Genomic DNA, 17,446 nt, shown 5'->3' on the forward strand with positions numbered 1-17,446 from the left:
CTTTGCAAAATACAGATTTCTAAGTCATCGTCCCCACCCTCCTGGGTACCTTAAAAAAATCTTGGCACCTACTCTTAAGATCATTAGCTACTCAGCCAGTGATGTGCCAGAGAGGGGTTGAAAGTGTTCAAATATACAAATTATTTTGCCCTCCAAGGAGGCTGAGCAGGGCATTCAGAACCCCAGTGTCCAGGGCTACTGTATATGGCTAATTTGTACAGTGCACGATTTTCACTGTTCACACTTTCTATGACCAGATGACACTCCTTATAATTGGGCAGTGCATGGTCTATGTAACTGCTCACTGCAGCCATGCCCAGATTAGTCATCTCTGACCATAAGCAGCCTCATTTCTGCATCTTAGCGCACCTTACAAATATTACCCCTTTCAAGAAGTTTAGAAAACACTACTCGAAATAACTTCAAGGTTAGTTCTTCCTCCAGTGAACACTTGTTCCCTGGCCATGTTAGCCATATCCTCCATAGAAGCTAACATACCCAGGTGATAGCTCTCAAACCAAGCCCTTGTGTTTTCCTAGGTCCATGGAAGAAATCTCTTGTCCATTGACTATGACCGGAATATTCGGACAGAAAAGATCTATGATGATCACCGGAAGTTCACCCTGAGGATTATTTATGACCAGGTGGGCCGCCCGTTCCTCTGGCTCCCTAGCAGTGGGCTGGCAGCAGTCAACGTCTCATACTTCTTCAACGGGCGCCTGGCTGGCCTTCAGCGTGGGGCCATGAGTGAGAGGACAGACATCGACAAGCAAGGCCGAATTGTGTCCCGCATGTTTGCTGATGGAAAAGTGTGGAGCTACTCCTACCTTGACAAGGTAGGTGAATGTGCTGTCCTCACTCTGCTGGGGCTTTCCCTTATTCACACCACTCTTTTTAAGCTGACCTGATATGCTCTGCCACAAGACATTTAACATCTTTCCTCTGACTACAAGGTCTCCCTTCATGCTCCCATCCTCACTGGGAGGGAGGAAAGTTTCATAGCTCATCTCTATTACCATTAAAAGGAGGGGAAAAAAGTGTTAGACACTTGGTAATGACAAAAAGAATGGATTGTCTGATTTTATTCAAAAAAAATAAAAGAAAGAAAGAAAAAGTGCTGTTGAAGCAGACAGCAGACAGAATCATCCCACTGGCATCACAACTAATCATTATTTATGTATTGGAAATGCAATGATTTGATTCTGCCTTGCCTGAAATTAAGCTATCCAGGTAGGGAATTTTGCCTAAAATTCAAGCACACAAAGCAACATCCTCCTACTTGGCCTGTTGGCCGAAGTGGCCAATGGATTCCTTCTACATAATTCCCTGTGTCTGAAAGTGCCAAATTCAGGTCAGAAAGGGTCAGGTTAGAGCAGCAGTGAACAGAGGTCCTTTGGGGCACAAGTCAAGACTTTTGAAGGCTGTCCTTGTCCTCTAAGTCATTAGATGGGTATTTGCTCAGCTTGGGCCTCTCCCCTATATGCACCTCGACACAGGTTCTAGCTCCAGTTCTTCCTTTCTTGCCTCTCCCTTACAACAGTCACTTGCAGACAGAGTAGTGACCTCCTCCGTAAGAGTGGGGCTGATGTCCCTTTGGTCATCCCTGAATCCTGTTCTCATTATGCCATAAAATACTAGAATGGTTGACCAGGGGAGGCAAAAATTTCCCAATTGCCTCAGGTTTGAGACCATTTTTGGCCCCCAAAATTAATGATTCTGGATTCATCTTTTCAGTAGTTTATAAATGGAAGATACACTTTCTCTTAAGATGTAATCAGGGGTGGCCAAAACATAGTATGGGTGTCCCATACTGGGCCAGTGGCAGTCATTTCTAAACAATCTTAGGATTTCTGGTTATCAAGCCTGAGAGGCAAACTCAGTGCCTCTCACCTCAGTCCTTCAAGCCCTCTCTACTCAAAGTATGGTCCAAGCAACATCAGGACCAACCAGAAGCTTGTTACAAAAGCAGATTCTCGGGCCACCTCCCCCTTCATCCCTCATCCTCCCACCAAACTACTGAATCAGAATCTGCCTTTTAACAAGATCCCTGGGTGTTTCACATGCACAGTAAAGTTCAGGAAGCACTGGTCCAAGTAGCCACCATAATCCATCAGAATTAGCTTGCCCAATGAAATCAGTCTACTCATAATCTCTGGTCTAAACTTCCCAATCCTTCATGATTTTTGAATTGCCATTTTGGGAAAAGGAATAGATTCTGTCTATTTGAGCACTTGGTCTTAAAGAACTGACTCTTGCATTTCTTCCCCATTTCCTTCCTCCAGTCTATGGTCCTCCTGCTTCAGAGTCAGCGTCAGTACATATTTGAGTATGACTCCTCCGACCGTCTCCACGCCGTCACCATGCCCAGTGTTGCCCGGCACAGCATGTCCACCCATACCTCCATTGGCTACATCCGCAACATTTATAATCCCCCTGAAAGCAACGCATCAGTCATTTTTGACTACAGTGATGATGGCCGCATCCTCAAGACGTCCTTTTTAGGCACAGGGCGCCAGGTATTCTACAAGTATGGGAAACTCTCCAAGTTATCAGAGATTGTCTATGACAGTACTGCTGTCACTTTTGGATATGATGAGACCACCGGCGTTTTAAAAATGGTCAGTCTCCAAAGTGGGGGTTTCTCCTGCACAATCAGGTACCGAAAGATAGGCCCACTTGTGGACAAGCAGATCTACAGGTTCTCTGAGGAAGGCATGGTCAATGCCAGGTTTGACTACACCTATCATGACAACAGCTTCCGGATTGCAAGCATCAAGCCCGTCATAAGTGAGACTCCCCTTCCTGTGGACCTCTACCGTTATGATGAGATCTCTGGCAAGGTGGAACACTTTGGCAAGTTCGGAGTCATCTATTATGATATTAACCAGATCATCACCACCGCTGTAATGACCCTCAGCAAACACTTTGACACCCACGGGCGGATCAAGGAAGTCCAGTATGAGATGTTTCGGTCCCTCATGTACTGGATGACCGTGCAATATGACAGTATGGGAAGGGTTATTAAGAGGGAGCTGAAACTGGGGCCTTATGCTAATACCACTAAATACACCTATGACTATGATGGAGATGGGCAGCTCCAGAGTGTAGCGGTCAATGACCGCCCAACCTGGCGCTACAGCTATGACCTCAATGGGAACCTCCACTTGCTGAACCCAGGAAATAGTATACGCCTTATGCCCTTGCGCTATGATCTCCGGGATCGGATAACCAGACTTGGTGATGTGCAGTACAAAATTGATGATGATGGCTATCTGTGCCAGCGAGGGGCTGACATCTTTGAGTATAACTCCAAGGGCCTCCTAACAAGAGCCTACAACAAGGCCAGTGGGTGGAGTGTCCAGTACCGCTATGACGGTGTGGGGCGGCGGGCTTCCTACAAGACCAACCTGGGCCATCACCTGCAATATTTCTACTCTGACCTCCACAACCCGACCCGCATCACCCATGTCTATAATCATTCCAACTCAGAGATAACCTCACTCTACTATGACCTCCAAGGTCACCTCTTTGCCATGGAGAGCAGCAGTGGGGAGGAGTACTATGTTGCCTCAGATAACACAGGCACTCCTCTGGCTGTGTTCAGCATCAACGGTCTCATGATCAAACAACTGCAGTATACGGCCTATGGGGAGATCTATTATGACTCCAACCCTGACTTCCAGATGGTCATTGGCTTCCATGGTGGACTCTATGATCCCCTGACCAAACTGGTCCACTTCACTCAGCGTGATTATGATGTGCTAGCAGGACGATGGACCTCTCCAGACTATACCATGTGGAAAAATGTGGGCAAGGAGCCAGCCCCCTTTAACCTGTATATGTTCAAGAGCAACAATCCTCTCAGCAATGAGCTGGATTTGAAGAACTACGTGACAGGTGAGGACTCTACCATCTCAGCTGGTCAGCGACTCCCTGTGGGGTGGTTGTCCTGCCAGACTGTTGGGAACTTCAAAAGAAGGTCTTACTTCTGATGATAGGGCAGTCCTGGAGACCTATAAACACTGGTCTGTACAGGCTCTAGAACAGTCGGATAACAGCTACAGAGCAGTCTTCAGATCTGCTTGAAGATGTCCTAGCCATTTTCAAGCCCATTTAGTTGAAATAACTTTTATAAGAGCCCTCCCTACCCCAAGAGAGGAAAGCAGCCTCATGAAGGGGGAAATAATGGGACTCTGATGTCAGATTCTCTTTCCTACTTATAAGCCAAAAGACTTTGGCCTAGGCTTCTAATCTCTCTGAGCTGTAGCTTCCTTCTCTGTGAAAAGGTACTAATAAAACCAACCCACAGAGTGATTGTGAGAAGTAAATGAACTTATGTAGGTAAAGCTTAGTGCCTAGCACTTAGACAGTGGGTGCTTACAAAAGAGTATCTGCTCATGCTATTACCATTATCATTACAAATGAAGCATTGAGTTAGTATAGGTATGGCATGACTAAGACCCAGTTCCCTACCTCACAAGCAGGCTGGCAAGATACAAAGAGCCAATAATAACGCAGAGCCGGATTAGGTTTGTGCTACCATATAGGTGTGTGTTCAGTTATTTATTCAGTAAGCATTTATAGAGTGACATTAGGCTAGATTCTGGGGATGGAAATGATGAATAAGACAAACACCCTTCTCTCAAAGGGGGCTGTGTATGTGTGTGTGCGTGTGCATGTGTGTGTGTGGATGACTTTAAGTTTGGAAATTGTGACATAGTACAGAAGTGTCCCATGTCAAACTGGGCCTGAAGATTGAAGGGAATCTTGGTTGGCAGAAATGAGCTCAAGGCCAAAGAAAGACTATGAGTCAAAAGGACATGGGAAGCTTGGAGAAGGGTATGGATTGAGGGGCTAAGGAGGGCAAATAATCTCCTGCCTCATGATAAATGAGAAATTGGTAAAATAAGGGTCCCTATCTCTTATACCATCCATATATCTCCATCCATCTATCCATCCATTCACCTATTTGACAAATATTTTCATAATATCTAACATATACTGGGTATGAGAGATGCAGTGGACAGCAAGATAAAGTCCTTATCCTCAGGGAAATAAGGAAATCAGGATGGATGGATGGATGGATGGATAGAGAGACCAACTTTCAGCAAGGAAGCCTGAGTCACCCTGTCTGTCCATGCATTGTTGAGGAGCAACAATAGGGACCCCAACTCCAAGCACCCCCCAGGGTCCAAGAACCTCACAGCTCTTGGTCATGAGCCAAGGAAACATCAAACTCAAAGGGACCCTACGCTCAGGTGTCCAGAACTCACTTGTACACCCTCAAGAAAGGAAGCAGCAGCTAGCCAAGCACAGGGCTGCCCTCAATGTCCCAGGCTACAGAAGGATGACCTTAAAGATCAACTTATGGCCAAGCCGTATCTCATCCTTACATTCCAGAGCCTTTGAAGTTGAACCCAGCATCCCCCTACAACCATAGCAGCTGGAACCTTTTGAGCCCAGGAGCTATGACCAAGCTAGTTCCCTCCTGTTCTCCCCACCATACCTTATCAAGAGGCCCTGCCCATGGTACTCTGCCATGGTATCTCATTCCCATGGCATAGCATGACTGTTATCTTCCAGTTGACTGCACTTTCAAATTAAAGGACCTCTCAGGAAAACATACACACACATAGGTACATACATAGTTTCAGGTAACAATATGTGCTATGTAGATAAAATGGGATTGGGGTTAGACAGATCATGATGGGAAGCATCTCCCATATTTAGGGTGCTCACAGAGGACTTTCTGAAGAGGTGGCTTTTGAGCAGAGACCTTTATGAAGTGGGGAAGGGAGAGGAAGAGTGTTCTAGATGTATGAAACAGTGTGAATGGGAAGGCAGACCATGCCTATCTTAGCCTTGGGAGAAGAATTCCCTCCCCCTCCAGAATGTGCTTCCCAAAACACAGCTTGGCATTAGATAACTTAGGGATGAGTCAGCCAGAGTCAAATAAAAAGAAAGCCCTCAGAATGGACGCTAGATCTGCCAAGGTCCAAACAAAATCATTCACAGAGCAGTCAAACTCACAAATCCCCTCAACGAGTTCCCTAGTTCTCCTGCAAAGGAAAAAAGAAATTATCAGAATTTTCTGAATAGCAATATGACTTTCCTCATTCAGAGCCTCACAGAGACTCAATAAATGGGAATCAAATCAAGTTGAACTAAGTCCAACAAAATTGAATCCAGAAACCATTCAAAAGCATCTAAAATAAAAGGTAGTGTTAGAGAAGCACGTGCACAGAGCTGATGTGAGCAGTCAAAGCTGGGGAAAGGAGGGCCCAGGCAGAGCAGAGTGTTAGACCAGGCACAAGCCCACACCTGCTGCCCGTTCAAGATGAGCTGCCCCCTGGAGAGAGGATCCTAGCAGAGAACACCAAATCATTCTCTACTGTTTGAATGTTGGCTAATCTGTAAACCCCGTCTAAATTAGTCTTAATTTGCCACTTAGGAGACGAGCAGAGTGGTTGAACTTGCCGCTCACAATTTAAGCAGAAGAAGTAATTAAGATGTAGTCAGGAGGAACGCAGAGAACAGAACCTTCTCTCGCTGGTGCTCAAAAAAAAATCATTGATGTTTTGGAAACAGAGCTTTCTGAATGCAGGAGGCAGCTGCTGAGGCTGGAGGATGTTCTGCTTCCTCCTGAGACTGCAAGCACAAAGGAAAACAGCATAGAGTCCCTGTGAGCTCAGAGGCCCCCCAGGGTTACAGCAGAGCTGTAGCCACCAGGACAGGGTGAAGGAGGGCCAGAAGGGCTTCCTTTCCCACTCACAGCCTCCACAGCAGCACCCTGCCCAACCGGTATTTTTTTTTTATAAACATATAATGTATTATTAGCCCCAGGGGTACAGGTCTGTGAATCGCCAGGTTTACACACTTCACAGCACTCACCATAGCACATACCCTCCCCAATGTCCATAACCCCACCACCCTCTCCCTATCCCCCTACCCCCGGCCACCCTCAATTTGTTTTGTGACAGTAAGAATCTTTTATGGTTTGTCTCCCTCCCGATCCCATCTTGTTTCATTTATACTTTTCCTACCCCCCCAAGCCCCCCACGTTGCAACTCCACTTCCTCATATCAGGGAGATCATATGATAGTTGTCTTTCTCTGGTTGACTTATTTCACTAAGCATCATACCCTCTAGTTCCATCCACGTCATCGCAAATGGCAAGATTTCATTTCTTTTGATGGCTGCATAGTATTCCATTGTATATATACACCACATCTTCTTTATCCATTCATCTGTTGATGGACATCTAGGTTCTTTCCATAGTTTGGCTATTGTGGACATTGCTGCTAGAATCATTCCCAACCGGTATTTTTTAAGGTGATATATTGACAATTGATACATCTGTGATAACCAGATAGTAGAGCAAAGGATGTAGAAAAACAGACTGGGAGACAAATTCCCTCCCTGACAACCTCCAGGGCCTCAGTCTTTTCCAGTTCTGGCATGGCAGGAAACTCCTCAGTCCCCAACAAATGGGAGACCCATTCCCGCCCCCAAGCCTGGCCTGTAATTCAAGCCCATTTGTCCTGATGTTAGAACCTGAGTCCATCTCAAGACCCAAGTGTTGGCATTGCTAATCACTTGCTGTGTCACTTGGATGATAGCTCAAACTTTCTGAGGCTTCATTTCTTCCCCGCCAAAATGGTGGTAATCATAACGTTCACGCCATGGGGCTGTAAAAAGTAAATGAGGCCTGCTGCATAAGGTGCCTAGCGCAGTGCTAAGGCTAATGAATGGTAGGGACGCATTTGTTACTTATAAGCAGCCATGGACTTGGACATGAGGAGTTCATAGATGAAGAGTGGAGATACCACCTCTGTGTCGTTTTCTGAGGAAACAGCACATCTGGAGACCACCCCCCTCCAGATCCACCCTGAAATTGATCCAAATTCTGGCCCAAGTGGCACTGCTTTGGCAAACCTGACACCCCAGACAAATGTGAGTTAAGCAATCGTCCTAGAAATCATCCGCAATGACTTGTATTTTCTCCCCACCCCTGCTCCCTGGCAGGTCTTTGGGGCTTACAAACTCCAGGCACATGTGAGCATAGTGGGATTTTATGGAGTCGAATTTCCCTGAGTGAGGAGGAAGTCACAACCTCCTTCTCACATTAACCCTCGTCTTAGATCTACACTTAACACCTAAGATACTTTTCTGACAGCGTTTCTGGAGGCGGAGGGTATGCTTGGTGGCCACAAAGTCATCACATGCCCTCAAGAACATGAGAGTCGAATAGTAATGAGCCATTAGGAGGGGCCCCCTCATCAGCTCCTGCCCCAAAGGCTCCCTCTCTACAGACTGTGTAGGGAGCCTGTCACTAGATAACACTAATTACCTCAAAAAGGAAGAGGGGTATTTGTGTGGTGCCAGAAGTGTTTTCTGCAGAGTGGAAGAGATGAGCTACTTGAATAAATATTTCAGGATAGGTTTAGACTCAGAAACTAAGCCATGTTAGAAACTTTAAGGAAAAGAAAAGAAGGTAGATGACATGCGCTATTGGCCTTCATGGAAGCGGCCATTAAAATGTCCAGTCTCAAAGCAGGAGGTTCTCAGCATCACCTCCCAAGTACTAGGGAGGGATCCCAGCAATGAAAAGATCAGGATGGGGAGAGTCTTGGGGGCAAGACCTCACTTGCCTTTCTTGGGATTCCACACATATCCTACATATCCCTGATGAAAGATGGGATGATTGGAGATAGTCTACATATAAGGTATTAGATAACATGGAAACACAAATGGGGAAAGTTTGCCTCTTCAGTGCTCTTTTTATTCTTCCAACTCAGTCAAGGAGAAAGTCTCCACCTAATGCTGGTATGTACTTCACAACCCATTAACACTTCCAGTCTCCCCTTTTAACAAAGAGAGTAGGTCTGAGACTCCTCAGTAGCAGGTAACAAAAATCATGCTCTAATTTAATCGCATTGCTATGTTTTCTTTGTTTTTAATTTTACAGTTGTTTTCTGTTTGCATCAAGGGAGTCTGCTCTCCCATTTATGGTAGTAACATGAAGTTTCTTTTTTAAAAATGGACTTAAGCGAAACAGGCAAATTTATCTTTTTTAATCAGTAAGTCAATACTACTACAGGAGACACCTGGAGATGGCAAATCAATCGAGATGAGTGACCGTGAATGTCCACAGTTGGGAGATCCATCCTCTACAGCAGCCAGCACCCACCTTGCACAGAACAGGTGCTCTGTAAATATGTGACCATTGCTGGACTAGAGCCATGCTGCTGCCTGCTAGATGCAGACACAAGGCAGTTGTAAACCTGTATTCTTAAATGAGCCTTCCATGGTGACTACACATATTAGTCATAGTCCAAGTTATTCAAGGAACCGGTCTGTGGCCAACGGCGATTGATGGACTGTGGATCCCAGATTCCCTCCCATCAGAAGTTTCTTTTATGCCTCCGTGTTTAGAAGCAAAGTCAACATTAAACTCCTCCCAACAGTCCCAGTACAGGAGGTGGTAATACCTTGCTTAACCCCTGCAGAAGCCTTCTCTCGGGCACCATTAGTTCCTCTTGTTACACCTCTCAGAGTGGCTTTCGCCACATATATTCGGTGTTCTTTCATTCACTCGTTCCATGTATACTGTCTGGCACCTATTTCATGCCAGGCATTATCAGAGGATCTGGGAGAACAGCAGCAGATAAAACAAAAATTTTAACTCCCTTCCCTAATGAAGCTCACATTCTCAGTGAGGGAGGCAGACAGTAAACAATAAACACACAAATGATACAGCATGTTAGAATGGGATTGATTTGGGGGCAGGGGCTGGAGGATGAACAAAATAAGGGGACTTGGGATTGCTGGAGGTGGAGAGGGGGAGCGGATTTTAAATGTGGTGGTTGGGTTTGCCTTATCCAAGAGGCAGTATCTGAACAAGACTTGAAAGAGGTGAGAGAGCCAAAAAATACTTTTAGGGAAGTACACTCTGGGCAGAGGTGCTTGTCAGTGCAAAGGCCCAAGATGAGTTTGTGCCTGGCATGTTCAAGAAATAGCATCAAAGCTGGAGCTGTGGGAGCAAGGGAGAGGGCAAGAGAACATGAGGTCAGACAGTAACGGGCGAGTGTCCTTATGGACTAGTCGGAAGACTCTGGCTTCTTCACTGAGAAAAATGTGGGTTCCCCAGGTGTTCTGAGCAGAGGAATGGCATGGTCTTCTCCAGGTTTAAAAACTCATTCTGGCTGCTAGCCTGATAAGGTATGTGGGGCAGAAAGGTGGAAGCAGGGAGCCAGATAGAAGTCCAGGTGAGGGACGATGGGCCAGGATCGAGATGGCAAAGTGATGACAAGTGGACACAAATTTGGGATCAATCTTAAAAGTAATAGTAAAGGATTGAACCATATGACCCAGCAATTTCACAGGCAGGTATGTATATAAGCAAGAGAAATGAAAACAGGTTTTCAAACAAAAATCTGTACACAAATATTCATAGAAGCATTATTCATAATAGTAAATAAAAACATACATACAGATATACAGCCCAGACACCCATTAACTGATGAATGGTTAAACAAAATGTGGTATACCCAAACAATGGAATACTATTTGGCCATGAAAAGAAATGAACTCTATTGCTATGTGCTACAATATGGATGAGCCTTGAATACATTATGCTAAGTGAAAGAGACCAGACACAGAAGGCCACAATTGTATGACTGCATTTATAAGAAATGTCCAGAATAGGCAAACCCATAGAGATGGAAAGCAGTTTAGTGGTTATCAGGGACTGAGAAAGGAGAATGCAGAATGACTGCCAGTAGGTGTGAGGCCTCTTTTGGGGTAATGAAAATGTTCTGGAATTAAATAGCAATGATGGTTGTACAACATTGTAAATGTACTAGAAGCCACTGAATTGTGCACTTTAAAATGTTTCAAATGATGAATTTTATATTATGTGAATTTTACTTTAATTTAAAAAAAAGCATTTGCCAATGGATTTAGATATGGGGAGTAAGGAAAAGAAAGGGAACAAGGATGGTGGCTGAAAGGATGGAGTCGCCATTATGTGGGATGGAGAAGTCTATGGATGGGGCAGGTTTGGGGATGAAGATCAGGAGTCCAGTTTTGGACAAAAGTTTGAAACACAATTAGATATAGTAGTTTGGAATTCACAGAGAGGTCCAGGATGGAGATATAAATTTTGGAGTCAGCAACAGTATGTTGATGGTACATACTGGTCCTAAGGGTGGGTCAGAGCCCCATGTTTGTGAGAGTACATAGAGAGTAGAGAGGTTCACAGACTGAGTCACGGGCATTCCAACATTGAAGAGATCAGGAGGCAGATGAGGAGGAACCAAAATAGGATAAGGAATGGCCACTAAGGTAGGAGGAGGACTAACAAGTGAACTATATTGTCCAGAGGGCCAAGAAAAAAATAAAGGCAGGAGCTTTTGTCAAGTGCTTCTGATAAGTCAAAAAAAGATGAGGACCCATATTAATGTCAGGCTTAGCAACATGGTGGTCATTCACAACCTTGACAAGAGTTGCTTCAGTGGAGTAGTTAGAGACAAAGCCTGATTCAAAGGAGAATGGGAGACAAGTAGTACAGAGAATTGTTTTCATCCTGAGACGTTTTTGTCAAGGAGGGTGAGAGAAATGGATGGTAGCAAACGGGAGAAGAAGGGACAAGAAAGGAATTTCTTTTAAAGTGGGCATTTGGTAGCATGTCAAATGCTGACATGGTTGATCCATTGAAAAGAGGAGTAATGCGATGCCATGGGGAGAGAGAGAGTTGCTGGAGTGATGTCCTTGCGGGCACAACAGAAGACGCTACCTACTGCACACAGGGAGGGCTGACTTCAGCAGCTCCACTAGAGTAACAAGAAGAAGGCAGGAAATATGGATACAGATGCTGGAAGGCCAGTAAATGTGATGATGAGAGTTTAGGGGAATTCCCCTCTGGCTGCCCTGGGTGTTTTCTGAAAAGAAAACAAGGTCAGCTGCTCTAGTGAGAAGGGAAAGCAGATGTTGATGGTTTTAGCGGAGAGGAGAAGACGTAACATCCCCCAGCAGAATAGGAGAATGACTGATGAAGGAAGGGAGTAAAGTCAGGCAGCAGGAAGGCACAACTGGGGTTCACAGTCAGGAATTTAAAGTGACACCAGTCAGTGTAGTTACATTTGTTTCTCCAGCCACATTCAGCTGCACAGGTAGAAATAAGAAATAGGCGAACGTGTGGATTTAACCAAAATTGTTATTTTGCCAAGCAAGTGTGCTAAAGCAAGAAAGGGACACAGGAACTAAGAATATATATAAGGAATGAGTCTCATGATTGGCCATGGACATGTGCTAGGTAAGAAAAGAGACCAGAATGTTGACGAATAGGAACAAGAAGTTTAGGATGGATTGAAGATCCTAGGGAGGAAGGGAAAGGATCAAGGAGCATGGGTGTCAGGTTACAAAAAGGAGTAAATTGCAAAGAGTTCACACGGTGGTCAGAGGCTGATGTGTAAGAAATTAAGATAATGGGGATCAGAATTACTGGTGATGACAGGGTCCAGAGGATGAACAAGGGTTGGGGCTGGTCATCAAAGGAACGAAGAGGCCAGGACGTTAGAAGAGTCAAGTGCTTTTATAATGGAATCACTGTGAATGAATTTAGGGAGAGAGGTGGAGAGAAGGACAGTGAAGCAGAAAAGCACCAAGAAATGCAGGTGAGTGGCCTGGGAATCAGTAATGACTACAACAAGGAGCCCGTGTATCTCCAGGCCCAGCCAGCAATGGTAGGAAAAGAGGTGGGGAGATATAGGACACGATGTTTGGGTGCCCATTATAAACAGGGATAAGGAGCCTAAAAAGGGGATTCGTGCTGGACTGTGGGCAGATGACATGGGTGGGGCTGTGAGTGCTGCAAGGGATGGATGTCCAGGGCTCTCTACTGATCACTGTGGAAGGAGGCAAGGCAGCCTGGGAGCTGCAGTCTTACTCTGAGAGCAGGACCTGTGGGGAAAGGGGTATAATTCCCAAAGCAAGGGACTCAGCCATGACCCTGGCAGGGGAAGGGAAGTCTTACTCTAAACACACAAGAGCACTCTCTGGCCTCTCTTTGAAGAGTGGGCATCTGTGAAAAGGGTCTCAGATGCCAAAAGAATTTGTGCCTTCCACATACTTTTGGAACCCCCTCTCCATAATGAGCCAGCTGCAGTGCAGTCCCCCACCCCTGCCAATGTCTGCACAGTGTTCATAATCACCCCTTACCCTCTAGTTGATCATTGTACCTCTAGCTTCCAAACACATCAACTGGCCTATAACAGATGCCCCAATGAAGGCATTCCTATCTACTGAGCAATCTATGTGCCAGGCCTGGTGACAAGGATTTCTCCTCCACTTTCACAACAACCCAACAACATTGGTACAGCTATCATCCCAATTCACGTCTGAGGAACCCCAAGCTTAGAGAGAGGCAGGAACTTACTCAAGGTCACACAGTAAGAGGAGTCGAAACTAGATCTTACTCCAGCACTGGCCCCCTCAGTCACCCCATGGTAACTCAAGTGACCAAGGTTGGAAGAACATCCTTCCCAGGATCCACGTAAAGTGGCTCTGAGTCTGGACCAGGAGACTCTCACAAGTGCTCACCTTTCTCCCTTGCTGGACTCCACACCCAACCATGCATTTTGTTTTGTTCTCTCTCTAAGATCCTCAACTGCTTTCCATCCATCATGATTCAGAAATCTTTATTTTTGTTTCCACCACAGATGTGAAAAGCTGGCTTGTGATGTTTGGATTTCAGCTTAGCAACATAATTCCTGGCTTCCCAAGAGCCAAAATGTATTTCGTGCCTCCTCCCTATGAATTGTCAGAGAGTCAAGCCAGTGAGAATGGACAGGTAAGCGGAGGTTACTGCCAAGAATCTGAATGATTGTCCTCATTCCCTTTTGCAAACAGAACTGCACGGGAGCCAAGGGCATGTCAGTAGAGGAGGCAAACATCAGAGCTGGGTATAAAAAGGTGCATGAAACATTGTGACTTCCCAGGAAAGCGAATGTCAGTGCTGTCACCTGTCTGGCACAGCACATATTTCTGCCCAACCTCAATTATTACCTTAATTGTGGTATCATTATCTGTTCAGTATATACCCTTGAGTCTCTCCTTGATTAACAACAGCACAGAGAAATCTAGCAGCAACCCACCATCTGCACTGCCTATAAGATCATAACCCTTTTGGCTTTTATGGGATGTCATATAACTGTGGTTTGCAGTTTCTATCCCATTAAAGAACATTTTTATGCCTGACATAAAGCCTCAGCGCTTTATGGCCCAAATGTATACAGATTAAGTTTTCAGAACATAATTTGTGCTCAGGTCTTTCAGCGATGACCAAGAAGTGGTCACTTTCCATTTGGGTGCTGCTGAGACCTCCAGCCCAGTCAGACAGGAGGCGTGGGCATCGGTGTTCAGATAACTCCTGTTACAGGACAACACCCGGCCACGTAAAAGTCTGGAAGGTCTCAGCTGCTCTGAATAATCATCCACACTGTGTAACTCGAGAGAGATGAGGAGGAGCTGGTGGGTAATTGAGAACAACGTTCTCTCAGTTGTGCCCTGTGGGGACCACTCAGTGGATGAAGAGCCATCATTCCTCCCATTTATCTAAGTGCCGTTACCTCCCAAACACAGCCTCTTCCATTATCCCAGTCTGTCCCCCAACCACCAATTGAGATGAGTTGTAATTTGTGAGTAGAGAGCTCAAGGCCAAGGAGATAATGGCGATTTCGTCCCTCTGCAGAACGAGGACGAAGATCCAAAGCAAATGAATAAAGCCTGGGGATACTCCCTCTGGCCCAGGATGCCAGAACCTCTTAGTCCAGTGCTTCTCAAACAATAGCACACAAACCACGCAGGGTGTGTCCTGTTAAGACGCAGCTTCGGACTCAGTAGGTCTAGAGTGAGGCCTGAGATTCTGCTTTTCTAACAAGGCAGGTCCCCACAAATCCCCTGCTGCTAGCTGTGCTTTGCGTAGCAAGGCCTTAACCCAAGGAAGTTAATGAACACCGAGGGCACTGGCCTTGAAAACAATCTAGGTCACAGCAGCAGGGCTCATAGCTTCTCAAAAGAACCCCCTGCCCTTCAGGTCAGGATATTCCTGGGTCTGAAGTGTGCAAGGCAGCTGCCAAACCATCTGAGAGCAGAGCGACTCTCTTTTCTCCAATAACAGAGAGACATGGCAAGTGGATAGGCCTGGGTACAGATGTTAGCAAGGCGGCAAACCTCTTTTTAGTTGGTCACAGTTACAAGGCAGACAGGCCACACCATCAGAGCACTGGGAACCAGCCAGCCTGGGCTAGCTTCAAAAGATAGGACTATATGAACTCGTATCATTACAGATGGAAGACTAGTTCTTGCAGGGAGTCCAAGCATTTCCCTTACTGACCCTTTTCCAATGAGCTTCTCGGCCTATGCAAAGAGCTGTCCAGACCATCATCTCAGCCTTCTGTGTTTCCTTCTGCCCACAGCTCATTACAGGCGTCCAGCAGACAACAGAGAGGCATAATCAGGCCTTCATGGCTCTGGAAGGGCAGGTCATCTCCAAAAAGCTCCACGCCAACATCCGAGAGAAAGCAGGCCACTGGTTTGCCACCACCACACCCATCATCGGCAAAGGCATCATGTTCGCCATCAAAGAAGGGCAGGTGAGCACCGGCGTGTCCAGCATCGCCAGCGAGGACAGCCGCAAGGTGGCTTCCGTGCTCAACAATGCCTACTACCTGGACAAGATGCACTACAGCATCGAGGGCAAGGACACCCACTACTTCGTGAAGATCGGCTCGGCCGATGGCGACCTGGTCACGCTGGGCACCACGATCGGCCGCAAGGTGCTGGAGAGCGGGGTGAACGTGACCGTGTCGCAGCCCACGCTGCTGGTCAACGGCAGGACGCGAAGGTTCACCAACATTGAGTTCCAGTGCTCCACGCTGCTGCTCAGCATCCGCTACGGCCTCACCCCCGACACCCTGGATGAAGAGAAGGCCCGCGTCCTGGACCAGGCGAGGCAGAGGGCCCTGGGCACCGCCTGGGCCAAGGAGCAGCAGAAAGCCAGGGACGGGAGAGAGGGGAGCCGCCTGTGGACTGAGGGTGAGAAGCAGCAGCTTCTGAGCACGGGACGCGTGCAAGGTTATGAGGGATATTACGTGCTTCCCGTGGAGCAATACCCAGAGCTTGCAGACAGTAGCAGCAACATCCAGTTTTTAAGACAGAATGAGATGGGAAAGAGGTAACAAAATAATCTGCTGCCATTCCTTGTCTGGATGGCTCAGCGGGAGTAACTGTTATCTCCTCTCCTAAGGAGATGAAGACCTAACAGGGGCACTGAGGCCGGGCTGCTTTAGGATACCAAGTGGCAAGAAAGCTCACATTTTTTGAGTTCAAATGCTACTGTCCAAGCAAGAAGTCCCACATCCTGAAGTAGACTAAAGCCTGGCTGAAAATCCTGAGGAAAACAAAACAAACGAATGAATGAAACACACACACACACACACACACACACAAAATGTTCCAAGTTCCCCTAAAATATGGCCCACTTGTTCTGGGTCTACATAGAGAAAGAAACAATAGCAACAACAGGAAAAAAAAAAAAAGGAAAAAGACGCAAAATGTCTAAAAGGAACAAAAGAACAGGAAAACACAACAAAATAAGAACACAAAGAACAAAAAGCAAAACATACACATTGACCGAAACACAAAGACGTGAAGACAAGAAGGCCTCATACTCTATTACCTCACTCATCCACACGTGAGCGACACAGAGACATCCAGCAGGGCCGGCGTCACAGACCAGCTGAGGAAACCCAGTCAGACTGCTTGTCGGACAAATCCTACAGACATTTTCGTTTAAACAAATACAGGTGCATTTAAAACACGACTTTGGGGGTGATTTGTGTGTAGCGACCAGGGAGGGGGGGGGAAATAAAAGTGAAAGAGTGAACACTGGAAATAATTTTTAAAGAAAATAAAAAAAAACTAAAAACACATACACAAAAAAGGAAATTAATATCAAAAAATCAAAGCGAAATAATACCGTTCAGCACTTAACTCTCAGGTCCCAACTTAGTGGGGCCCGAGCTAATTTATTTGAGCGCAGAGTGTACAATTTAATTCAAAATGGTGGCTATAATCACTCCAGATAAATCTCATACTCTTTTGTCTTTGAAGATTCCATTGTGGACAGTAATACGCAGTTACAGGGTGTAGTCTGTATAGATTCCGTAGTTCGTGGGTCTCAGTTGCGGTAGAGGTGTGGTGTTGTGACACTCTTTTGCTAACGGGCACCACTTCTGATCACCCTGTACATACATAAGCCTCAAGGCACAATCACTGTTTCAGATTTAAAATTCTTAGTGTGTTTGTTTGGTCCAGAAACTGAGACAATCACATGACAGTCACCACGAAGAGAGAAAAATAAAAAAAAATTAAAAAAAAAACA

The 17,446-nt window shown here is 46.0% G+C and overlaps 1 protein-coding gene across 18 annotated transcripts in view; it reads left to right on the top strand.

The window, feature by feature from the left end:
* The window catches only part of TENM2 (teneurin transmembrane protein 2), a 1,216,596-nt gene extending 1,199,152 nt beyond the window's left edge, over nt 1-17,444 (top strand). For all 18 annotated transcript variants that reach the window (XM_032851741.1, XM_032851742.1, XM_032851743.1 and 15 more), the window contains 4 exons: nt 540-836; nt 2,283-3,897; nt 13,722-13,852; nt 15,480-17,444. In XM_032851741.1, the coding sequence (XP_032707632.1) occupies nt 540-836; nt 2,283-3,897; nt 13,722-13,852; nt 15,480-16,241 (2,805 nt within the window). In that variant the 3' untranslated portion in view covers nt 16,242-17,444. The remainder of the gene's footprint in view (nt 1-539; nt 837-2,282; nt 3,898-13,721; nt 13,853-15,479) is intronic.
* Nucleotides 17,445-17,446: the final 2 nt, after the last annotated feature.

The sequence above is a fragment of the Lontra canadensis genome, unplaced genomic scaffold (genome assembly GCF_010015895.1).
Source record: "Lontra canadensis isolate GAN:19392208 unplaced genomic scaffold, GSC_riverotter_1.0 scaffold5, whole genome shotgun sequence".
Lineage (NCBI taxonomy): Eukaryota > Metazoa > Chordata > Mammalia > Carnivora > Mustelidae > Lontra > Lontra canadensis.